Source organism: Clarias gariepinus, chromosome 10 (assembly GCF_024256425.1).
Source record: "Clarias gariepinus isolate MV-2021 ecotype Netherlands chromosome 10, CGAR_prim_01v2, whole genome shotgun sequence".
Taxonomy (NCBI): domain Eukaryota; kingdom Metazoa; phylum Chordata; class Actinopteri; order Siluriformes; family Clariidae; genus Clarias; species Clarias gariepinus.
Window position 1 is genome coordinate 34,352,256 of NC_071109.1, and position 20,245 is coordinate 34,372,500.

The window sequence follows — 20,245 nt, forward strand, 5'->3', positions numbered from 1 at the left end:
TGAGTGAGAAGAAACACTGAGATCCGCGTCGAACACGATTACACAAATTATTATGGTGAATAAAAGAGTTGTAATGGTTTGTAATGGTTTTGTATGGTTTGTAATGGTTTTGTATGGTTTGTAATGGTTTGTATGGTTTTGTATGGTTTGTAATGGTTTGTAATGGTTTTGTATGGTTTGTAATGGTTTTGTATGGTTTGTAATGGTTTGTATGGTTTTGTATGGTTTGTAATGGTTTGTAATGGTTTTGTATGGTTTGTAATGGTTTTGTATGGTTTGTAATGGTTTGTATGGTTTTGTATGGTTTGTAATGGTTTGTAATGGTTTGTATGGTTTTGTATGGTTTGTAATGGTTTGTAATGGTTTGTAATGGTTTTGTATGGTTTGTAATGGTTTTTTATGGTTTGTAATGGTTTGTAATGGTTTGTAATGGTTTTGTATGGTTTTGTATGGTTTGTAATGGTTTTGTATGGTTTGTAATGGTTTTGTAATGGTTTGTATGGTTTTGTATGGTTTGTAATGGTTTGTAATGGTTTGTAATGGTTTGTATGGTTTTGTATGGTTTGTAATGGTTTGTAATGGTTTGTATGGTTTTGTAATGGTTTGTAATGGTTTGTAATGGTTTGTAATGGTTTGTAATGGTTTTCTGGGCTTGATGATGAACTAGGTGTGCTCTTCCACAGCAGTTTGTTTAGACTAGCGTTTTCTTTTCATGAGCCGAATAATTAAAACTATATGTTCATTTCCATTTCCTTCTTTATGTTATAGCAGCTATAAACAGCCTTTTTTTTATTTCTCTTTTGTGAAGTTAAGAAGTTAAGGAGAATTCAGATCTTGTTGTGTTACAGAGAAACTGCAAAGGTACGATTCCTATATGTGTCACATGTATCTTACACATCACAGTGAGTTTATTTTTTATCCATTATTTTTTTCACATATATCTGATTTAGGGAACTGGGATCAAAAGCGCAGGGTCAGACAGGATACAGCGCCCCCTGGAGCAGATAATGTTAAGGGCCTCGATTAAGGGCTCAGCAGTGGCAGCCTGGTGGTGCTGGAGCTCGAACCCCCGACTTTCCCTACTAAGTTAATAAACTAAATTTGTTAGTTAGTTGGTTAGTTACATACAGCAGTGAAAGTGAAATTAGTTAGTAAATAGGTTTAGGTAGTTAGGATGTTAGTAAGTACTTTAGTTATTTAATATTTTATTAAGTAAATCAGCTAGTTATTCATTTATTAAATTAGTATGGTAGTTTTTAAATTAAGTAAGTAAGTAAGCTTTTAATTTTTTCTAATTACTCTGCCACTGAGTAGGCAAATTAAAATTAATTACTCTGTAACTAACTTTAATTTGCCCTCTCAGCCTGTTAGTTAGTGAATAAGTTCATAAGTCTATTTGTTTATTTAATCATCAATTAACTTACTCACTTACATATTTAATTAGCTATTTATTTATTTATTTGGTTATTTAGTTAGTTGATTTTTACTAATCGAGCCCACGGGTCCCTCCTGACTCACTGAGGCTCAGAAGACCAGCACTAATAAATAAATAAATAAATAAATAAATAAACAAGTCATTTTTCCCACCAAACCTTCCCCTTTCAGCCCTGAGCTCTTTTTCTAAACAGCTGATTTTTATCCACATTCGGTCAGACCTCTGTATTAGCTGTACGTATCTCTCTGCTTTAGCTTTAGCCGTGTCTCGTGTACTGACGTAGCATAAACGCTACGGCTAACTCATAGATGTCCACCTATGTCTCCTAATGTTCTGAGTCTTTGTTCACTTCGACACCTCGAGCCGTGCTTAGTAAAAGTTACTGTGGATCGAACACAGATTAGCATTAAGGCTAAACTTTATTTTTCTTTAGACCCGTGACAGACGTGAGCGGCGTCTCTGAGGCTCGGGTCATCGTCGCGAATCAAATCCGAGTCTGAGACTTAAGTAAGTTTTCTGTGCAGTTAGTGTGTAACTATCGCCTGTGAAGCCCCGGGTCGTTCTGCGGAAGCGTACGTCTGTAGCCGCGAGGAAAAGCGCTACAAGTGAAATTCCAAGAAATCATGTTTGTTCAGTTTCAGGCGAATGTGTCATGTGACCTCATTAACAGCAGATCTAACGTCCGTCCGTGTTCAGAGAGCGGTTCTGTAGTTTAGAATCACATGACTCCCTGCTAGTCGCTGTGAACACGGTACTGTGAGTTAGCATGCTAATTCTGTCTTTGGCAGTCATGCTTCTCACCAAAAGCATTTGCACACACACACGCACACACACACACACATACAGTACTGTACACACACACACACACACGAGTGTGGTCTCATGCTCGCCCTCAGGCAGACAGAAACCCTTTTTTCCCTCTTTTATGATGTTTTAGCAGAATTGCTCGAGTTGACGTTGTGGCTTTTGCATTGTCGATTGATTTCGATGTCAGGATCAAACAGCAAGAACATAGTGGCTCTGTGTGTGTGTGTGTGTGTGTGTGTGTGTGTATTTGGTGAGTCAGTATGATCTGCGTCAACAGAGCTCTTTAGTGTCTGGCAGAGTCGTGAGCAGACGATGATCCCGAGGAGATCAGACTGAAGGAAATTGCTGTGACGATATTGAACATAATCACAGAGAACAATGCTATCTTTTAAATAAAGGAAAATTACACATAGTCTCTGTTGCCCAGGTACAAGAGAATATTTCATAGATCAAACACTCTCACACACACACACACACACACACACACACACACACACACACACACACACACACACACACACACACACATTCTGAAACGTCAGCAGGTCATTGGTCACCTCGAGCGTCACCAGCCGCGTCGTTTAACTCCAGCAGCCGTTCATATGAACATCACAAGGCATCACGGGGTCGGTCCGGTCCGTGGCCTTTTGTAACAGAGGGCGTGTTAAACGGACATGTTCTTAATTTAAAGGTCACTTCGGTTCACTTCAGTGTGGATTTAACTCACAGTCTTCTAACAGTTTAAGTATGTCACATGACTTCTAGCCCAGGACTAAGTGACTTCCATCTTTCCAGTCTTACGCGGGATTGTTTTATCGCGCAGAATAACAGAACACAGAACGCTGTCTGATTCATGTCTGAAACGCCGGCCTCTCAGGAACTCCTTTAATGACCCAAACATGTGGAAATGTCATGGAGCGAGGTCAGGACTGTACGAGTGTGTGTACGGTTCACACACACACACAGATGCGTCTTTTCTGTAAATTGGAGATTTTCAAAGATCAGGCGTTTTCCACTCGCTGAATGTTCATGTGAACAACTGCAGTGAGCTCAGACACGTCTCGCTGGGATCACAGACAGACAGCCTTCTTTAAAACATTTCACAGTTCAGATGTTTTATTGCAGTTTAGAGTCTCATCACTGTTCTGTGACTGAAGTCTTCTGTAAATGTCAGTCGCTTTCACGTCTTCATTCACCAGAAAATTCATCATGAGTCCCAGTTTGACTTGAACGCTCCTCATATATAAACAATAAATCATGAATATTACATAAGCTATCAATCTGCATAATAATAATCTTTTTAGGAATGATGGTGACCGTACTGTACATTCAGAAGTGTGAAATGTCCACAGTAGTGTCCACAGGGCTTTACGTTACCGTGGTAACACACGGATGAAGTGACGTCCAGTTTGGTGAAATCATTCTACATGGTGCTCTGAATGAAGGGATTGTGTAGAGGGAAGTTTCCCTAACCGAACTTCTGTGTAGATGGAACAGGAAGTGAGGAGAGCTGAGACAAACACACCGCGGCACAAAACGCAGCCGCGAGCTTTAACTAAAGAACCAACAGGACATCAAACATCTGTAAACTATTAGCAGGAGATGTTGAAGCAGACCCCAAACAGAATGTGAGCAAAACTAAACGTCCTTGAACCCACAATGCTCCGGGTTCAAACAAACAAACAAACAAACAAACAAACAAACATGAACTGTGACATTACCCTTTAAATGTTTTTATTTGCTTTATTAATGTTTTATTTCTTTCCAGAGATGAATGCTTAAAATTAGCAAGAAAATCTGTTAAATAAAATCCATAAAATGTAAATATTTTAAAGTCCCATATTTTTCTATCTCTTTAAGTTAACGCAGGTCTGAGAGCTCGTACACAACGTGTGTGTTATTGCTCCAGCTGAAAGATCCCTCAGATTCTGTATTGTTTAAAGTTGAATCATGATCATACAGTATTATGTATTTATATAATGTTTATGTAGTAAATACTGTAAGGGTTCGGCTAAACCTACACGTAGTAGAATATGTATAAATAGTAGATTACAAGGAATAGATCTGAGATATTTTCACTTGCTAAGATGCAACTACTGTAAATAGAGGAAGGAAATCTGTTCAAATCCCACCACCAGTCCACCGCAGGGTCCTTTGGAATGACCTTTAACCTTTAGCTCAGCTGAGCAACAAGCAAGGGGAGAAAAAGGGGAGGAAGAGCCCTTTCTTTATTAGGTCACATTCAATCCAACTGGTGTGTTTAACACGAAAACTGTAAAAGGGAAACAATAAACATGGAAGGAGGTTTCGGTTGTTGTTTGCTTGTACGTGCAGAATGGAGACCCATTTAAATTTCTAAACATGACTAAAAAGTGAATTTGGCTTAATCAGTGTCCTTTAAATAAAATACAATAGTTAAAAATAATAATAAAAAGCAGATTAGAAGAAGGAAATGTGTTCAAATCCCACCAACACCAAACTGCCACAGGGTCCTTAAGCATGACCTTCAAATCTTATTGTTTTAAAGCATCATCCAAATGAGGCAGTGTGGACTCTGTTTATACTGGACTGGACTGGACTGGACTCTGTTTATACTGGACTGGACTGGACTCTGTTTATACTGGACTGGACTGGACTGGACTCTGTTTATACTGGACTGGACTGGACTGGACTGGTTTGCTTGGACATGTGGTGTGTTGTTAAGACATCATCCCGCCCGGGGCAGAACAACAGGCGCAGTGTTAAAAACCTGTGTGTTCTGCTGTCAGGGGCGAAGTGTGTGTGGAAGAAGAAGGTGAAGAAGATGGAGAAAGCTTTCATTCTGTTAACTCTGAGATCTCAGGGAGAGTCGAGTCTCAGACTGAGCTGAAATCTGAGATTTCCTAAAGACAGGAATATCACAAGGTGAGAAAACAAGGAATCTAATGACTTTGGCGCTCGCTCCGTTTTCATGATAAGATTGCTGCATCATATCGTGAGAAAACGCCAGGAGCTGCTGGGAAATAAAACCAGATCAGCTCAAAGCCACCTGTGACCGCACTCACGATTAAATGAAGCTTCGCCTGTTGATGTTTTTCCAGAATCCACACTGTGATTGCAGTGTTTACTGATTTACACGACACTCGTCTGAACCTGACACACTCCCATCGTTACACACAGTGTAGATTTGCTTTGCACTTTGTTGAGGGTTTATTAAATGTCTCAGTTTGCAGACGACAAACAACGCGGTTCAAGAAAATCAGAGAGAGAGAGGGGGGGGAGAGGGAGAGAGAAGGGGGGGAGAGAGAGAGGGAGAGAGAGAGGGGGAGAGAGAGAGAGGGAGAGAGAGAGGGAGAGAGAGAGAGGGAGAGAGAGAGAGAGAGCAGAAAATGTTGACAATAATTTCAGGTACAACAAGACACTGGCTAGATTTTTACATTTACATTTTCATTCCAGATTGACTTACATTAAGTTTGCTTTAAGTTTCTGTTACTGGGTCGATCCTTACACTGGGTTACTACAGTAGGTCACTAACTAAGTGCCATCAGTCACACACAAGTGGAAAGAGTTTTTTTTTTAAGAAAATCTAAAAGAAAGGACCATTCCTAGAATAATCGAAAAATCCAGCAATCACAATGACTTGGTTTAGTCCGAAGCTGTAACCTCCAGATACTGCACGCACAGGCTCCTTTAATAAACAGGTCTTGTGAACAAACCACCCAGAACAGAAGTTAGTGTTATGGGTCAAAACTCTAAAGAGTCCGAGTCATCTGGAGGTCGCTGGTTCGGTTCTCGGGTGATGCTGTAACCTCTCACAGCCGGAGGTCTAGAGAGAGCTGATTGGCCGAGCTCTCTCAGGGGGGAGGGATGAGAGGTACTCAGCGCTCCCACATTAATCACGACTCTACAGCCAATCAGGGGCGTCTGTGAGCTCGCGCACGCGGAAGGAGCGGCTAGCGCTGTCCTCTGAGTGTGTTACTCCGCCCCCAATGGTGCGAGAGCGAGCAGTTCGAAAAGATGCGGTCGGCTGGCGTCACGTGGTTCTGAGGAAACACGTGATAGTCTTCGGTCCTTCCAGGTGAGTGGTAGTAGTAGCCTTAATGTGGAGCCCCCTAGTGACGGGGAGGAATTGGACACGACTAAATTAGGGTTAGTTGAGATCTGTAATGGGGTCAGTGACTGATAAGGAGTGTAAGATAACTTGGTGATCCTTTCTTTCTTTCTTTCTTTCTTTTTTTGTCCTTCCTTCCATCTATTATCCGTTCCTCCTTCAACAACATGAGCTCTATTTCGTCTTATTTCAGTTATTAACACACAACGTGAATACTGCTGTGTGGAAGCTGTAGGAATACGATGCACATATGAATGCATGTGTCCTTAGAAGAAAAGGTCACGTGATCGGAAGAAACACTGCGTTCCTCCTGGGGGAGACGTTTCTACGCTCAGTGGAATCAGGAGTGACGAGCCGCGCAGCCGAGCAACCGCGTCTAACCTCGAGAGGTTCCTCCACCCTCACTGACTGGAGGATCAGGTCTCTGAGGAGGTACGGTGTTTATCAGAATATTACTCACTCACACGCACACACACACACACACACACACACTTTCCTCAGCTCACGTAAACAGTTCAGGTGTTCTGGATCACGGAGGAGGTGAGAGCCTCATGTCTCACACATGCTAATGCTGCTGAAGTCTTATAATAATTCATTTTAGCAATTCATAAAACCTAAAAGAACAGTTTTTTTTTCTATTTAAGTTTAACATAATTTCGTAGGTATCATTCATTTCCTTATTCTTATAAACATTATCATACATTTATAACTTGTTTGTTTATTACATTTATTCAATAGAAAAACCCAGTTATTGTGTCCAGTTTATGTGTAAATATTTTTCCAGGTGCTTCCAGTCCGTCCCATCAGTGAAGAAGAAACCCTCCATAGATGTGATCCTCTGGTGGTTCAGTACATCCAGGTGGTCAGCTGACTTCATTTTATTGCCCCATAACGTTACTGAGTCTAGACCTGAGTAACTGATCAACCCCAGATCATAACACTGTCTCCAGAGGCTTGTACAGTGGACACTATGCATGATGGGAGCATCGCTTCATGGACACACATCTTAACATCATTCCATCATTTTAATATTTACTAATGACGCAGGCAAATAAAATGACTGAGTGACCCTTAGCCTCAGTGTGTGTGCGTCATTTGTATAGTCAAAAACTGTGCGTGTGTGTGTACTGTTTACTATAACATTGTGACCATGTGTGTGTGTGTGTGTGTACGTCAGTGGTTCTCAAACATTTTCTGTCATTCCCCACTTAAGGGGGTGGGCGAATTTTCAAGCCCCACGTCAACAAAATGATAACGAAAACGGCCAAGTGTACTATTTATTGAAATATCAATTTCTAAACCAATAAGATCAAATAACGCCAAGTTCAAAACTATATAAAATACACGTGCTATTGTTATAACAGGCTTACTTCGTCACTTATCTAAAACTTTCTGTCAAAGAAGTCGAGTGGCTTATTAACGTGACTGGGGTGTGTTGTCTCTAAGTGTCTTCATACTTTGTTGGGTCTCATGCTGTCTGCTGCCAGCGGTTTAAGACACAAAACACACACGTGTCTCTCCTCTGCCCCCACCATCCCCACCATCAATCCAAACGCAACATACAGTAGGCTTCATCATGTTTTCCTTTCGGTTGGATTTTTGGTTGATTAGGCTGATGATGCTGAATCACCTGCTTATTTGTGGTCCATGTAACAAATGTATCCATTGACGTTATTATGCTCACTATATACAGTACGCTACTGACCCGGTGTTACGCTCTAAAATGCCCCCCTGCCACGGATTGCCTCCCCTACATAATCTGTTTCAAATAATATATTAGAACATAAATTCATAGGCGTATGGTTTACAAATTACAAATTATAAGCAATATAAAAAATGTTTTATAGGGGGAAAAATATAAAAATTATATATATTTTTTCATATATAACGTATATTTTTATGTTGCTTATTTTATAATAAAAATCATTTCCTGTAATTTTTCACCACAAACAATATTTATTTAGTGTAATTTGTGATAAATCATTTGTTATTTGTACATTGACAAACCCCTACAAAATAAATGTGCCATAAAATAATCATTTTTGGGGATTTGTATTAATCGACGGCTGTCACGTGCCTAGGGTTAATTATAATAGTAATAATATATTTAATAATAAACCTTTAAATGTATGTCCTAATATAATATTTGATAGATATTATGTAGGGGGGCAATCTGTGGCAGGGGGGCATTTTAGCGCACAACACCTGTTTGTGTCCGCGGTAAAGTTAGTTTGATATTCACATCTCCGAATTCAATAGCTGCGTAAATAAACCCGCAAATAAGATACCCAGATATATTTCCTCTCTACACTGTCTTTAAGCTACATCTGCCTTTAATTATACATGTTTAAAAGCATAAACACCATTATTCTCTACAGCGCAACGAGTGATTTAGGGATCATCGCTAAATGCAGCACACCAACAAAAAGCGTAGAACGATCTTGATCTTCCCTTCTGTTCAGCGCCTGAAGGATCAAAAAGCAACTTTGTTGCCGCACTGGAAACTAGAAATGCCAGACTAGTACTGCCTGATAAAATATTAATGTTTAACAAAAATACAGAAACATCAGCATACACACTGGAATAAATGAAATGACATATATAATACCGAATGTTTCCTTATATATTGTTCCTCTGCAATTAACATGCCGACGTTAAACCGTTATTGTTGCACTATGGTTCCACTTTTTCTCTTACGTTATTTTAATTTACTTGTATTAACGATCCATTTCTTTGCGTGTGATTGTTTAGTTCCGAGTGTTCGCTCTTTATTATCAATAAAGAAAAGCATGAATTAGAATAGGTACTTTCCTATTATTTTCCACTAATTCCCTCCCATTCATTGCGCCCCACCTGTCATATCTGTATTCCCCACTAGTGGGCCGCCACACACTTTGAGAACCACTGGTTTAAATGAAGTTAAAGAAGTTAAAGAAGTTTCCCGACAGAGCAGCGTTTCCTTAGTGTGTCTGTGTGTGTGTGTGTGTGTAAGTCGTTCTACACAGTAGCCCCTCCCCCTACTCTCTCCACACGTGCACATACACATACACACACACTAACAAAAACACTGCTTTGTTGGGAATCTTTTTAGGTTAATTAGTTTTATTTTTACTTTATATTTTGTATTAGTTATTTTTATATGAATATTTTTGGGTTGTGGAACAAATCATTAGAGTTTCTATTATTCCTTACAGGGAAATTAATTTTGATATACGAGTAATTTGATATACAAGCATGCTTCCGGAACAAATTATGCTCGCAATCCACGATTTAACTGTATGTGTATATAATATATACTATACAGTATTAAATGAACAATTATAATATTTGCCATATTGCTTTAAAAGAAGTGAAATGAAACACTTCGGGTCGCGCTGTGATTAAAATCGGATAAAATTCATGTACAACAAAACAAATTTGCAGTGTGGAAATAATTTTGTCATATCATACAACCCCAAACGATTAAATTTTTTTATTTCTCAATAAAGACAAAGAACTCAGTAGGCATTTTACACAAATAGCAAATGAAGAAACAAATAAGGACAATTTGACAGTATAATGGTCTGTTCACAGAATACAGATCTGAGATCAGCTGTAAGAGCAGATTGATACGCCACAGAGTTTAACACAGATCTGAGATCAGCAAAAAGCTCAGAACACAGACTGCAGATTGATATATCACAGAGTTTAACACAGATTTGTGATCATGATGCCTGTTCACACACTACAAGCAGCACATCAGTGTTAGACCCAAACTGCACCAGGGTGTGATCCAACCCAGAGTCTGCCCTGACCTCAGCGTGTGTGTTTGTAAGATTGGGTATAATTGTTTACTAGTTCTGTCATGCCAAAACATTCCTGCTCAGTAGTTAGGAAAACCCGAAACGCTCACTGTGATTTATGGAAAATGGTGGTGATTTCACTTCCGCCTTTAACGCCGTGCAATCAAACGGGCTGTGTTTCAAATACCACACCTAATATCATAATCAGGGCTTGTTAGTGATCTGACTTGCTGCATAACCTGGCTGCGTAACAACAGATTAGACAAAAACAATTAAGAGTAGAATATACATCATTATTTTTTACCATTTATACAGTTGAAATTATCTCAAAGAATTTAACTTTCTAATTAGAAGACTTTAGGTTTGGAAGTCACATATATATATATATATATATATATATATATATATATAAGCGTCGCTTGCAAGTTTATGACATAATTTGTTTAAGGTGACGGGCGGGGTTCAGGAAACACCTCAGGTGAACCCTCATGATCGTAAGTTATGTGGACTTCCAGGAATGTTGTTGAAAACAGCACACACTTGCAGGAACGGGCGTGTTCTCATTTTTGTTTGATTTTTAGTTAGACATGCAAGTTTTTGCCATTTTACTGATGCAAAAACTTCGCAAAGTAGAACCAGAACAGAACCAAAATCAAAAGTGATGTATTTAGATGTGTATATATTTTTCAAAATATTTAATTTATATCCTAAATGTACATTCATGTATAGTTTTGTGACAATGTCTGTTGTTAAAAACTCTTTATAAATGAACTTAATTCAATTATAAAATTAAACCAATGTTCTGTCCATTGGTATTTATGACACAGAGAAATGTTAGTGACCCGAGGGCAGACTCGGGGAAGAAGGTTTTCACATTTAAGAGAGACAAACATCTATTACAAATAGAAAAATCACTTCAAATTAAGTACAGCAGAAAGTTTATTAGCAGCTCTATGACCTAAAACAAATTAAAAAAAAATCCAACATAGAAAGTTTTTTAAAAATTTAAGAATTTTTTTTTTACTCCAAACTTTGAACCCCCCCCACCCCACCCCAAAAAAAGAAACTTAATGTATTAGTGCACTAATCAGATACACAATATATTAGAAACCTTACAAATAAATAAATAGATTAAGTAACGGTGAGCAGCTCTACTGTACGTTAGTCTGATCAGCTTCAATGTTAGTTCAACTGTAGGCTACAAATTTTCTAACAGACGCGAGATGTAACTGTAACACACACGTAACTTCCAAATCATACTGGCTTCAGACATCAGGTGGAAGAAGCTGGAATCTTTATCATATTCATGTAAAAAAAAAAAAATTATAAAACAAACACACAAACCCTGCATTCCTCGATTTGACATCTGAACAAAAGTAACCATCACACTGCATTCAGATAAAAAAAGAAAAGAAAAACATACAAAACAAAAATACTTGAATGCATCTTACTGGACACTTCTATTGTATTTAGGAACTTCGACTTGACCAAACAGATTTTCCAAAGTGACCCGATAGCTAACAGGAACAGAGACTCCTTCAGAGCAACAGCAAATTCATACTAACACAACAATCACACACCAACAAATCTTCTGTGACGTGTGAGCAAAGTTTAAACAACCAAGAATAAAGAAAGCAGGAAAACAAGCTTCTGTTAATGTACATTAATTTGTAAAAAAAAAAAAAAAAAAAAAAAGGCTTAATATAAGTATGTACACTTTTTTCAGTAACGTTGTTAAAATCTCATGATGATGCAGGTTATATAACACAAATAAAGGTCCGGGTTTCGCTCCCTGTTGCTAGGAGACGATGACGGGTAGCTAATGTTAGCTTTAGGTAAAGGTGTAAGAATAATGCTATGTGTTACTACGTTGTTGGTGCAACTGATGTAAAGACGAAAGGGAAAATGAGGTCGCTGAGGCACATTGCAACCTGTCACAGTAAAACAACCTCAGTGAGATTATTCTTCAAACTTTCCTAAACGTCTTCTATAAAATCTCATATTTACCAGGGCCTGCAAAAAGAAATAAATAAAAAATAATAATAAATAAAAAAATTAAAAATCTAACTTATAAGATTTTCAGGTAAGAGAAAAAAATAAGTTTTACCCATGATGCTATTAAACACATATACGCCTTTTTTTGTCATATACGCCTTTATTTTTGTCAGTTTTTGTCATATTAGAGCCATTGGAAAGCACCAAGCCGTTGACCAACATTTGGCAATCCAATTCAAAATCTGGCGCATGAATAAAAGATACCTCAGGGTTCTGTGTTAAGCCCAGTGTAGGTCCTAGATATTTCCTTTTCTCTTCTAAGTGTCATGAATTTGTAATTAATGTAAAAAATGTCATTAATTGTCAATGATGGTCTTTAAAAGACAACAATGTAACTAAAGTACACGCAGCAAACGTCTGTCTGTATCCAGTGCATTATTAAGGAGTGCCTCAGGATTCAGTGCTGAGCCCAAGGTGGGGCATTTTACTTATTCCCTGTTCTGGAAAAGACTCCACCCTGATGCACATTCAACATGTTTATGCTGACCTAATCTTACGCGATTAGCCATGAGTAACGTCTTGTATTGAGAAATCCAGTGTAGAAGGCGCAAAGGTGTTGAAACAAACTCTGGAGTTAAAGTCCCAGAATGCAATGCATTATGACATTAGGCAGATTCCGGACTATCAGTACGTAGTTGATAGCATTATGGGTAATGTAGGAAACATTAAAAGAAAATTTTATATGTAACAAAAAATTATTCAGATTCTAATTCAAGTCTCTTAGTGCAGAGTTGTTTCTTCCTGCTCCTTATATAAGTATGTAACTTATATATAGTATGTATACATATATGTAGTATGTAAGTAGGCATTTCACTACATATCGTACTGTGTATGACTGTGTACGTGACAAATAAAATTTGAATTAAAAAAAATTTGAATTTGATATATTTACCTTTCATTCTGTTTAGCTGTGTCTAAGAAACAGTATCGATCATCTTCATCACCATTGCTAATTAATGACGAGCCACAACGGCATGAGAACAAACTGTCAAGTTTTAACGATTTGTCATAATGTAAATTATCAAAGCTTAGTTATAGCATAGCTGGGCTAGGACTCTGTACTGCATATGAGAAAGTGATTACATAAAAGATTATAAAGAACATCTCCATTAGGCCCAGTTCATTAACAGTTCATTAATTCGCAACGCCACCTAGCCGGCCTACTTCTGAGATACGTCACACCTGAGAGTGCAGGTAACTACGGTCTTAGCAAACAGATGCTACGATCGCTGTCAAAGCTAAAAGTTATAATATGACAGTGAGGCTAGGGGAGTATTTATTTTTGCATACGTGAATAAAAATCAGTAACTGCATGCTGCATCCACGAGCGATGCAACTCCTACATGTTCTCTAACTTATCTTAAAAACTACTATAAAATAATAAAAACATATTATTATCGTTTCTATGATGCAGCTGCTTAATATCTGCTGTAGGGAAAGACAGAAGTGTGGGAATATTTCATGTAAAAAAAAAGACATGTTGATAGAAAAAGACGAAAGACAAGGATGTAGAAATTACTTTGAGGTTGTATGTGCAGTATTGTCGTTTTCTTAAAAAATTGAAATTGTCTCAGGTCGGGGTTTTGGAAAAACTTCAGCTCTGATGGTTTTAATGATTTCTGAACGCGTTGCTGATGAACTTGAATTTAAACGAAAAAAAACGAACAAACGTCAGATTGTACGAAGTTCCTACTGTTAAGGTTTGCGTCGCTCGATCAGCTCACAGCAGTTTAACTCCATGTCCATTTTTAAAAAATACTATAATAATAATAAAAAATGAAACCAATAACGAGGCGCCTGACGAGAAAACAAACACGTGTGCGCTGTTATCGGCTCGTCCACGCCTGCAGTCAAGGATTCCTGAACACTCTACGCTAACATTTTAATTAAACATCGTATTAAGGGCTAATTTTAAATGTTTAAAGTCACTCCGACAAAAAGAATCCATCTGAGCTAACAATCATGGGTATATTTTTTGTTGTTATAATAATTATCATATTTATTTTGTGTCTTATATGACGACAGGCTGAGAGTGGGGCTATAAATGAGGGTTCAGTTATTAATTATAACTTACTCCGATTCTGTACCTTTTTGTTTTGTTATAATGATTCAGTTTCAGGTGTCAAAAACCTTCGAGTTTGCGACGTATTCTGTGATAGCAGAGAAATGTTTTAACCACCACTACTACACTACACACTCACACCACTGCTCTCTCTCACACACACACACACACACACACACTGCCGTATTTTACAGTAGCTTTCAGCAGACAGATGAGCAGACAGTTCGACTGTGTCACGCTACGCTCAGAATAAAGAAAGGAATGTCTAATAAAATAAAACGCACAAATTAAAAACGAAATAAACGTACTAGGGGACAAACAAAAAAAATCTCTGCCCTCGTTCAGACGTCTCTGGTCTCTCGTTTTCCCCGGCTAGACGTGGGTTTAGGGGGATTTTCGAGGAGGGAAAGCTGAGGGACGGCGCGTGTCCCGGCTGCAGAGGTCTCGGGGAGAAAGGGAAACATTTTTGTCCTTCAGCTTGTGCAAGAAATCTTTTCTGAAGCATCCTTCTGTTTGGTTTTGTCAGTCTCCCTTCACGACTCCTGCGGCACGACTTCCAACACCTTCTGAAAGCCCACGGTGGTCGAGACTGAGGGAAACAAAGACACAACCGTATTTACACATATGGACTATACTGTATAATACACCGAATACAGAGTTATGAGAGACACCTGACACTACGTTCGAGTTAGCAAGTGGCTCGTGCTGCTTGTCCGGTGGGCGTGGTCAAAGTTACAAACTAGCAAATTTGCTCGTACAACACAGGATATTGTGTTGTCTGCCAATGTGTGAATACTTTAGAGTGCGCCACCTCCAGGAGTACAGAGGCATGGCAACTTCTTACCACTTCAAATGCAAAAAATACAAGTTAAGAGCAAGGTGCTTGGGCCCGGTCATCGCTGCTTGCAACTATATTTATTCAGGAGGTCTCTGGTGATTCTGGGATGTTCCGTACGTTTAATATAAAACGAGTGCAGTATTTCTCAAACTGGTACATTTTTATAGCGTTGAAAGAAGAGAGCTGTCAATCTGAGACAAACGTTTCTAACTTCACTACAAGGCAGAATGTTTTGAATGAGAGTTCTGTCCGAGGCACTCACAGATGAGCTGCTGGAGCCACTTGGGTTTGTTCTGCCACCAGACGCCGATGAAGTAGATGGGAACGCCGGTGGCGATGATCCCGAATCCGATGCCGCACTCGGCTGGAGTTTTCCAGATGGACACGACGATCAGGAAGAGACACGCCAGGACGAAGGAAAGAGGCAACAGGATGTTTACCTGTGAAGAGAAAAACAAACATGGTTATATATTATAAATAGGTGTTTAGGTTTCACTGTGAACATTTATATTCGCTATTATAAAAGCTAAGCGATACACGTATTCTTTATATACTTTTAGCTAAATTCAATTTAATTTAAAATCTTATTTCTAAAATATAATTTCTGTTTCCTTTATATCTATTTTATGTTCAATTACCTACACGGTACTGAACAAGTGTATTAAGTAAAATATGTTGCATCATAAAGTGAAATATATAACAGTGTAACAGGATTTCTTAATTAAGAAACAAATTTCGTGTTAATGTTTAGAATAATCTTCCCAACTAAAGGTTTTCTGTTGCAATGTTTTTTTTTTTTTAAGTTTTATGTTGAAATCACTGCTTTACGAGTCTGGAAGGCCTGAATGCTTTCTCAGAACTCACAACAGACGCGTTAAAGCGACAATAACTTTTTTTTAAATCAAGCGACATAAAAGGACAATCGGGGTTAGTGTTACGCCCTTCTGTTATATACAACAGTAAAACTACAGTAGAGAAGGATGAGAGAGAGAGAGAGAGAGAGAGAGACATGAAACATGACAATCACACACTTACTGTATTTGTGTATTAATGACATCGTCACACCATATTTGCATGGAAGTTAGCAGCAGGAGGAGCAGGTGGTGTGGTGGTGTGGGTGTGGTCATGCCATGGGTGTTAGAGTGATTCAAACGCACCAACGTGCTTGTTTTTGGGAGAATATTTTACAATGTGACGAACAAGATAGTGAATCACGTGAAAAAGAGAAAAAAAGTAAAATAAAAATATATAGCAAAGACGTCACATACAGGATGTTCAGGACTTAGGAATTATTTATTACGTATGCCCCGCCCACTCACCTTGATTGGCCGCTCGAGTTCAGGTTTCTTGTAGCGCAGCCACATCATGCCGATGATCGCCATGGCGATGCAGAGCCAGTTAAAGAAGCTGAAGAAGTTAATGACTGAGAAGATGTCATTGGAAAAGGCGTAGAGGAGCGTCATCAAGCACTGAGGGAGAACACACACACACACGCACACACACACACACTCAACTCAGACTGGATTGGTTGATTGGACATTTCAATTATTTAGATACTTAAATGTTAAAAGGAATTTTTTTTGTGATACTAATGGACAAAGAGGCCACGCCCCTTCACTGAGACTGAAAGATACAGAGGCCACACCCCCTTCACTGAGACTAAAAGATACAGAGGCCACGCCCCATCACCAAAGTATACAGAGGCCACGCCCCCTTCACTGAGACTGAAAGATACAGAGGCCACGCCCCATCACCAAAGTATACATAGGCCATGCCCCCTTCACAGGAAGATAGAGGCCACACCCCCTTCACTGAGACTGACAAATACAGAGGCCACACCCCTTCACTGAGACTGAAAGATACAGAGGCCACGCCCCATCACCAAAGTATACAACGGTCCTTCACCTGAATATACAGAGGCCACACCCCCTTTACTGAGACTGACAGATACAGTGACCACGCCCATTTACTGTGGTTGAAGAAAACAGAGGCCACGCCCCATCACCAAAGTATACAGAGGCCACGCCCCATTCGCAGGAAGATGTAGAGGTCACGCCCCCTTTACCCACACCCCTTAACTTACACTGACAGATGCAGGGGCCCTTCAGAAACGCTGAATGATACAGAGACCACGACCCTTCACTGATGCTGAAGGATACATAGGCCACGCCCCTTCACCGACACTGAAAGATACAGAGGCCACACCCCTTCACTGACACTGTAAGATACAGAGGCCACGCCTCCTCCATGTCTTAGTGCCCTCAAGGTGACTTTAGTTTAGGTGATGGTGACCTTAAGTGTGTGTGTGTGTGTGTGTGTGTGTGTACAATACCATTAAAAAGTTTTAGAACACTTTCTAACTCCATGATGGTTCCTGATTTTTATTTCTTTCTACATTGTAAAGGCTGAAGGCGTCCAAAAAATGCATTAATCTCCTTTGAACAGTTAATGGTGAGATGTTTCTGCTACTTCTGCTCTGTAAAGACTTCATAACGCCTCTAATCTGAGGTGCTGGTTGTTAATTGGTCATTTTTCAGGCTGATAACTCTAAATGAACTTCTGGTCTGCGGCAGAGGTAGGTTTTGGTCTCGCCCTCCTGGGACGGCCTTCATGAGAGACAGTTTCATTATGGTGCTGGACGGATTTTGCAAATGCACTTGACACAATACTGTTCTTGCAAGAACTATTACAGAAAGGCTGACCTCTGTGTCTTAAAATAACAACTAACTCTTGTTTTTCTTGTTGTTACGTAATTACCTAATTCCATATGTGTTATTTTATAGTTTTGAAATCCCCAGTATTGTTGTAGAATGTAGAAAATAAATCACTAAACAAAAACAAAGAAATTTGCAAGTGTTCCAAAACTTTTGAACGGTAGTGTGTATATATGTGTGTGATTGTGTGTGTGTGTGTGTGTGTGTGTGTGTGTGTGTTCCTCAAGCTCTTACAGTGAAGAGGAGTGAGGGCAGCGGGGTGAGCAGGCTCGGGTGAATCATGGACAGCAGGCTGGGGAGATGACCTTCACGCGACCCCACAAAGAACAACCTGGAGAAAGATAAAAAAAAAATTAAGCCAAGAACTGGAGAGACAAAGAGGGAGACTGGGTGTCACACACACACACACACACACACACACACACACACACACAGATATCATTCATTAAAACAAGAGTTTCAGTTTTTCCTTAGGGCATGCAAACTGGGCACACACACACACACAAACACACACACACACACTTAATAGAACAAAATAATCAAATAATTGTTGCCTATAACTTAAATTTGTATTTTTTTTTAATTGTTTAGTTGTTTTGTTTCTTTCTTTTTTAAACTAGTGAGGCTAAAGTGATTAAAGAGTTTTTAAATTGTATTATAAGCACTGTTATGAGTGTGTGTGTGTGTGTGTGTGTGTGTATCTGACCTGGATGAGGTAAACAGTGAGCCGTTGACGGAGCCAAAGCAGGAAAGTCCCACAAACACCGGGATGATCCACGCCATGGGGCCCAAGTGATAGTTCCCAAAATCCTACACGACACAGAGAACAATAAGAAATGGCTTTGTGTGTGTGTGTGTGTGTGTGTGTGTGTGTGTGTGTGTATACGGACCACAGCTACAGCCTCAGAGTTGAGCATCTCCTCGGGGCTGAGGGTGGTGAAGTAGGCCAGGTTGGTCAGCACGTAGACGACGGTGACGATGGGCAGAGAGATGATGATGGCACGCGGCAGGTTTCTGAAACACACACACACACACACACACACACACACTTAATTATTAAAAAAATGACCATACAACAAATAAAGAAAGTCACTCTCTGGGTCGCTCTTCGCTTACTTGTACGGCTCGATCATTTCCTCAGTGACGAAGTTCAGGTAGTTCCTGGAGGAGAGAAGCAGCGTGTGAGGAGGAGAGCCGTGAAACACACCACACACTAATGTGATAAAGGACGGAGAGGATCACGCAGTGTGTGTGTGTGTGTGTGTGTGTGTGAAACCTGTTCAGTGATGAGGAGATTAAAGGGACATGACAAAACGATACGATATCATCAACACACCCCAGTCATGTGACAATCTGTCACCTCTGGTCCCCGTGGTGTGATTTCCGAAAATGGCGTCGTGTCTGGAGAACACCTGTGACACAAACTAGCTCAACTAAAAAGGTTGTCTTTCATTTCTAATGATTTAATAACGTCTCATATTTTATATTTAATCTGCTCGTGATGCATCTCTGGAAATTCAATGAGCAGCAACCCGGATGTAGAGTTCTTCTTATATGACATCACATTAGGAGGGAAAATCTAATTGGTTCGTGTTTAAACAAAAATGTGAAAAAGGACGAAGGTAGCGTTTGTTCTTCGTGTCCTGAACGTCGAAAAAACGACCAACAAGTGACTCTCTTTAAAGTTTAAACGGAAAGTGTTGTTACTGGATTACAAGCTTACTTCTAGTGGACTACGTCTCCTGGCTCAAGCTACGTCTCTTTACACGCAAACTTTAGGCCACGCCTCCTATGTGTTCATTGGCTCTTAGAAACCAAACGACCCGCTCGACACGCGGACCGCCCGAGCGTCTGATGATTTAGCCGTGCGTCCCAGATCGAGCATCCTGAGGATTATTTACATTTCCCCAAACTACCCCGTTAACTCGCGACTGTCCGACTGATCTGTGTTTGTTGGACTTGGTGTCCGCGAGCGTACCAGCCTCCGTAGGCGAAGAGTCCGCTGTACAGAGCCAAGCCGATGTTCCCGAAGTCACTGTTGGATCCTTTGAAAGAGTTCTCGGGTAACAGCCCCGTGGTATCACCTACAAAGCATACACACACACACACACACACACACACACACACACAGAAATAATAAAAGGATTTGGAAGCGGCCGTGATTCCCAGGGAGAGGAACAGCATGTGGGTTCAGAAATACAGCGTGACTTCATTCCACATTTTCGTACCACAAAAGATCTCAATCGGAAAACTGCTGATATCCACAAGGTCACGCTGAGCGGACGTGTGACTTAGGGACTCGCGGTGGGAGGACTTCAGGCGTGAACAGAAAAAGACAAACAAACGTGAGAACAAGAAAGAAAGGGCGAAAAAATTTGCATTCTTTAGCGTGAGACGCGGCGATCCTGCTGAATCGACAGCTAGCGTGGAGCTTTTGTCCACACGGCACGAGGGGGAGAGAG

General features: G+C 39.8%; 1 protein-coding gene across 1 annotated transcript in view; it reads right to left on the reverse strand.

Moving 5' to 3' along the window:
- Positions 1 to 9,803: 9,803 nt before the first annotated feature.
- Positions 9,804 to 20,245, reverse strand: part of slc7a5 (solute carrier family 7 member 5) — an 18,903-nt gene continuing 8,461 nt past the window's right edge. Inside the window, exons 3-10 of the mRNA XM_053505568.1 lie at positions 19,762 to 19,867; positions 18,900 to 18,944; positions 18,674 to 18,797; positions 18,490 to 18,593; positions 18,018 to 18,114; positions 16,389 to 16,538; positions 15,332 to 15,509; positions 9,804 to 14,820 (exon numbers count right to left, since the gene is read on the reverse strand). Of these exons, the coding sequence (XP_053361543.1) occupies positions 14,765 to 14,820; positions 15,332 to 15,509; positions 16,389 to 16,538; positions 18,018 to 18,114; positions 18,490 to 18,593; positions 18,674 to 18,797; positions 18,900 to 18,944; positions 19,762 to 19,867 (860 nt within the window). The 3' untranslated portion in view covers positions 9,804 to 14,764. The remainder of the gene's footprint in view (positions 14,821 to 15,331; positions 15,510 to 16,388; positions 16,539 to 18,017; positions 18,115 to 18,489; positions 18,594 to 18,673; positions 18,798 to 18,899; positions 18,945 to 19,761; positions 19,868 to 20,245) is intronic.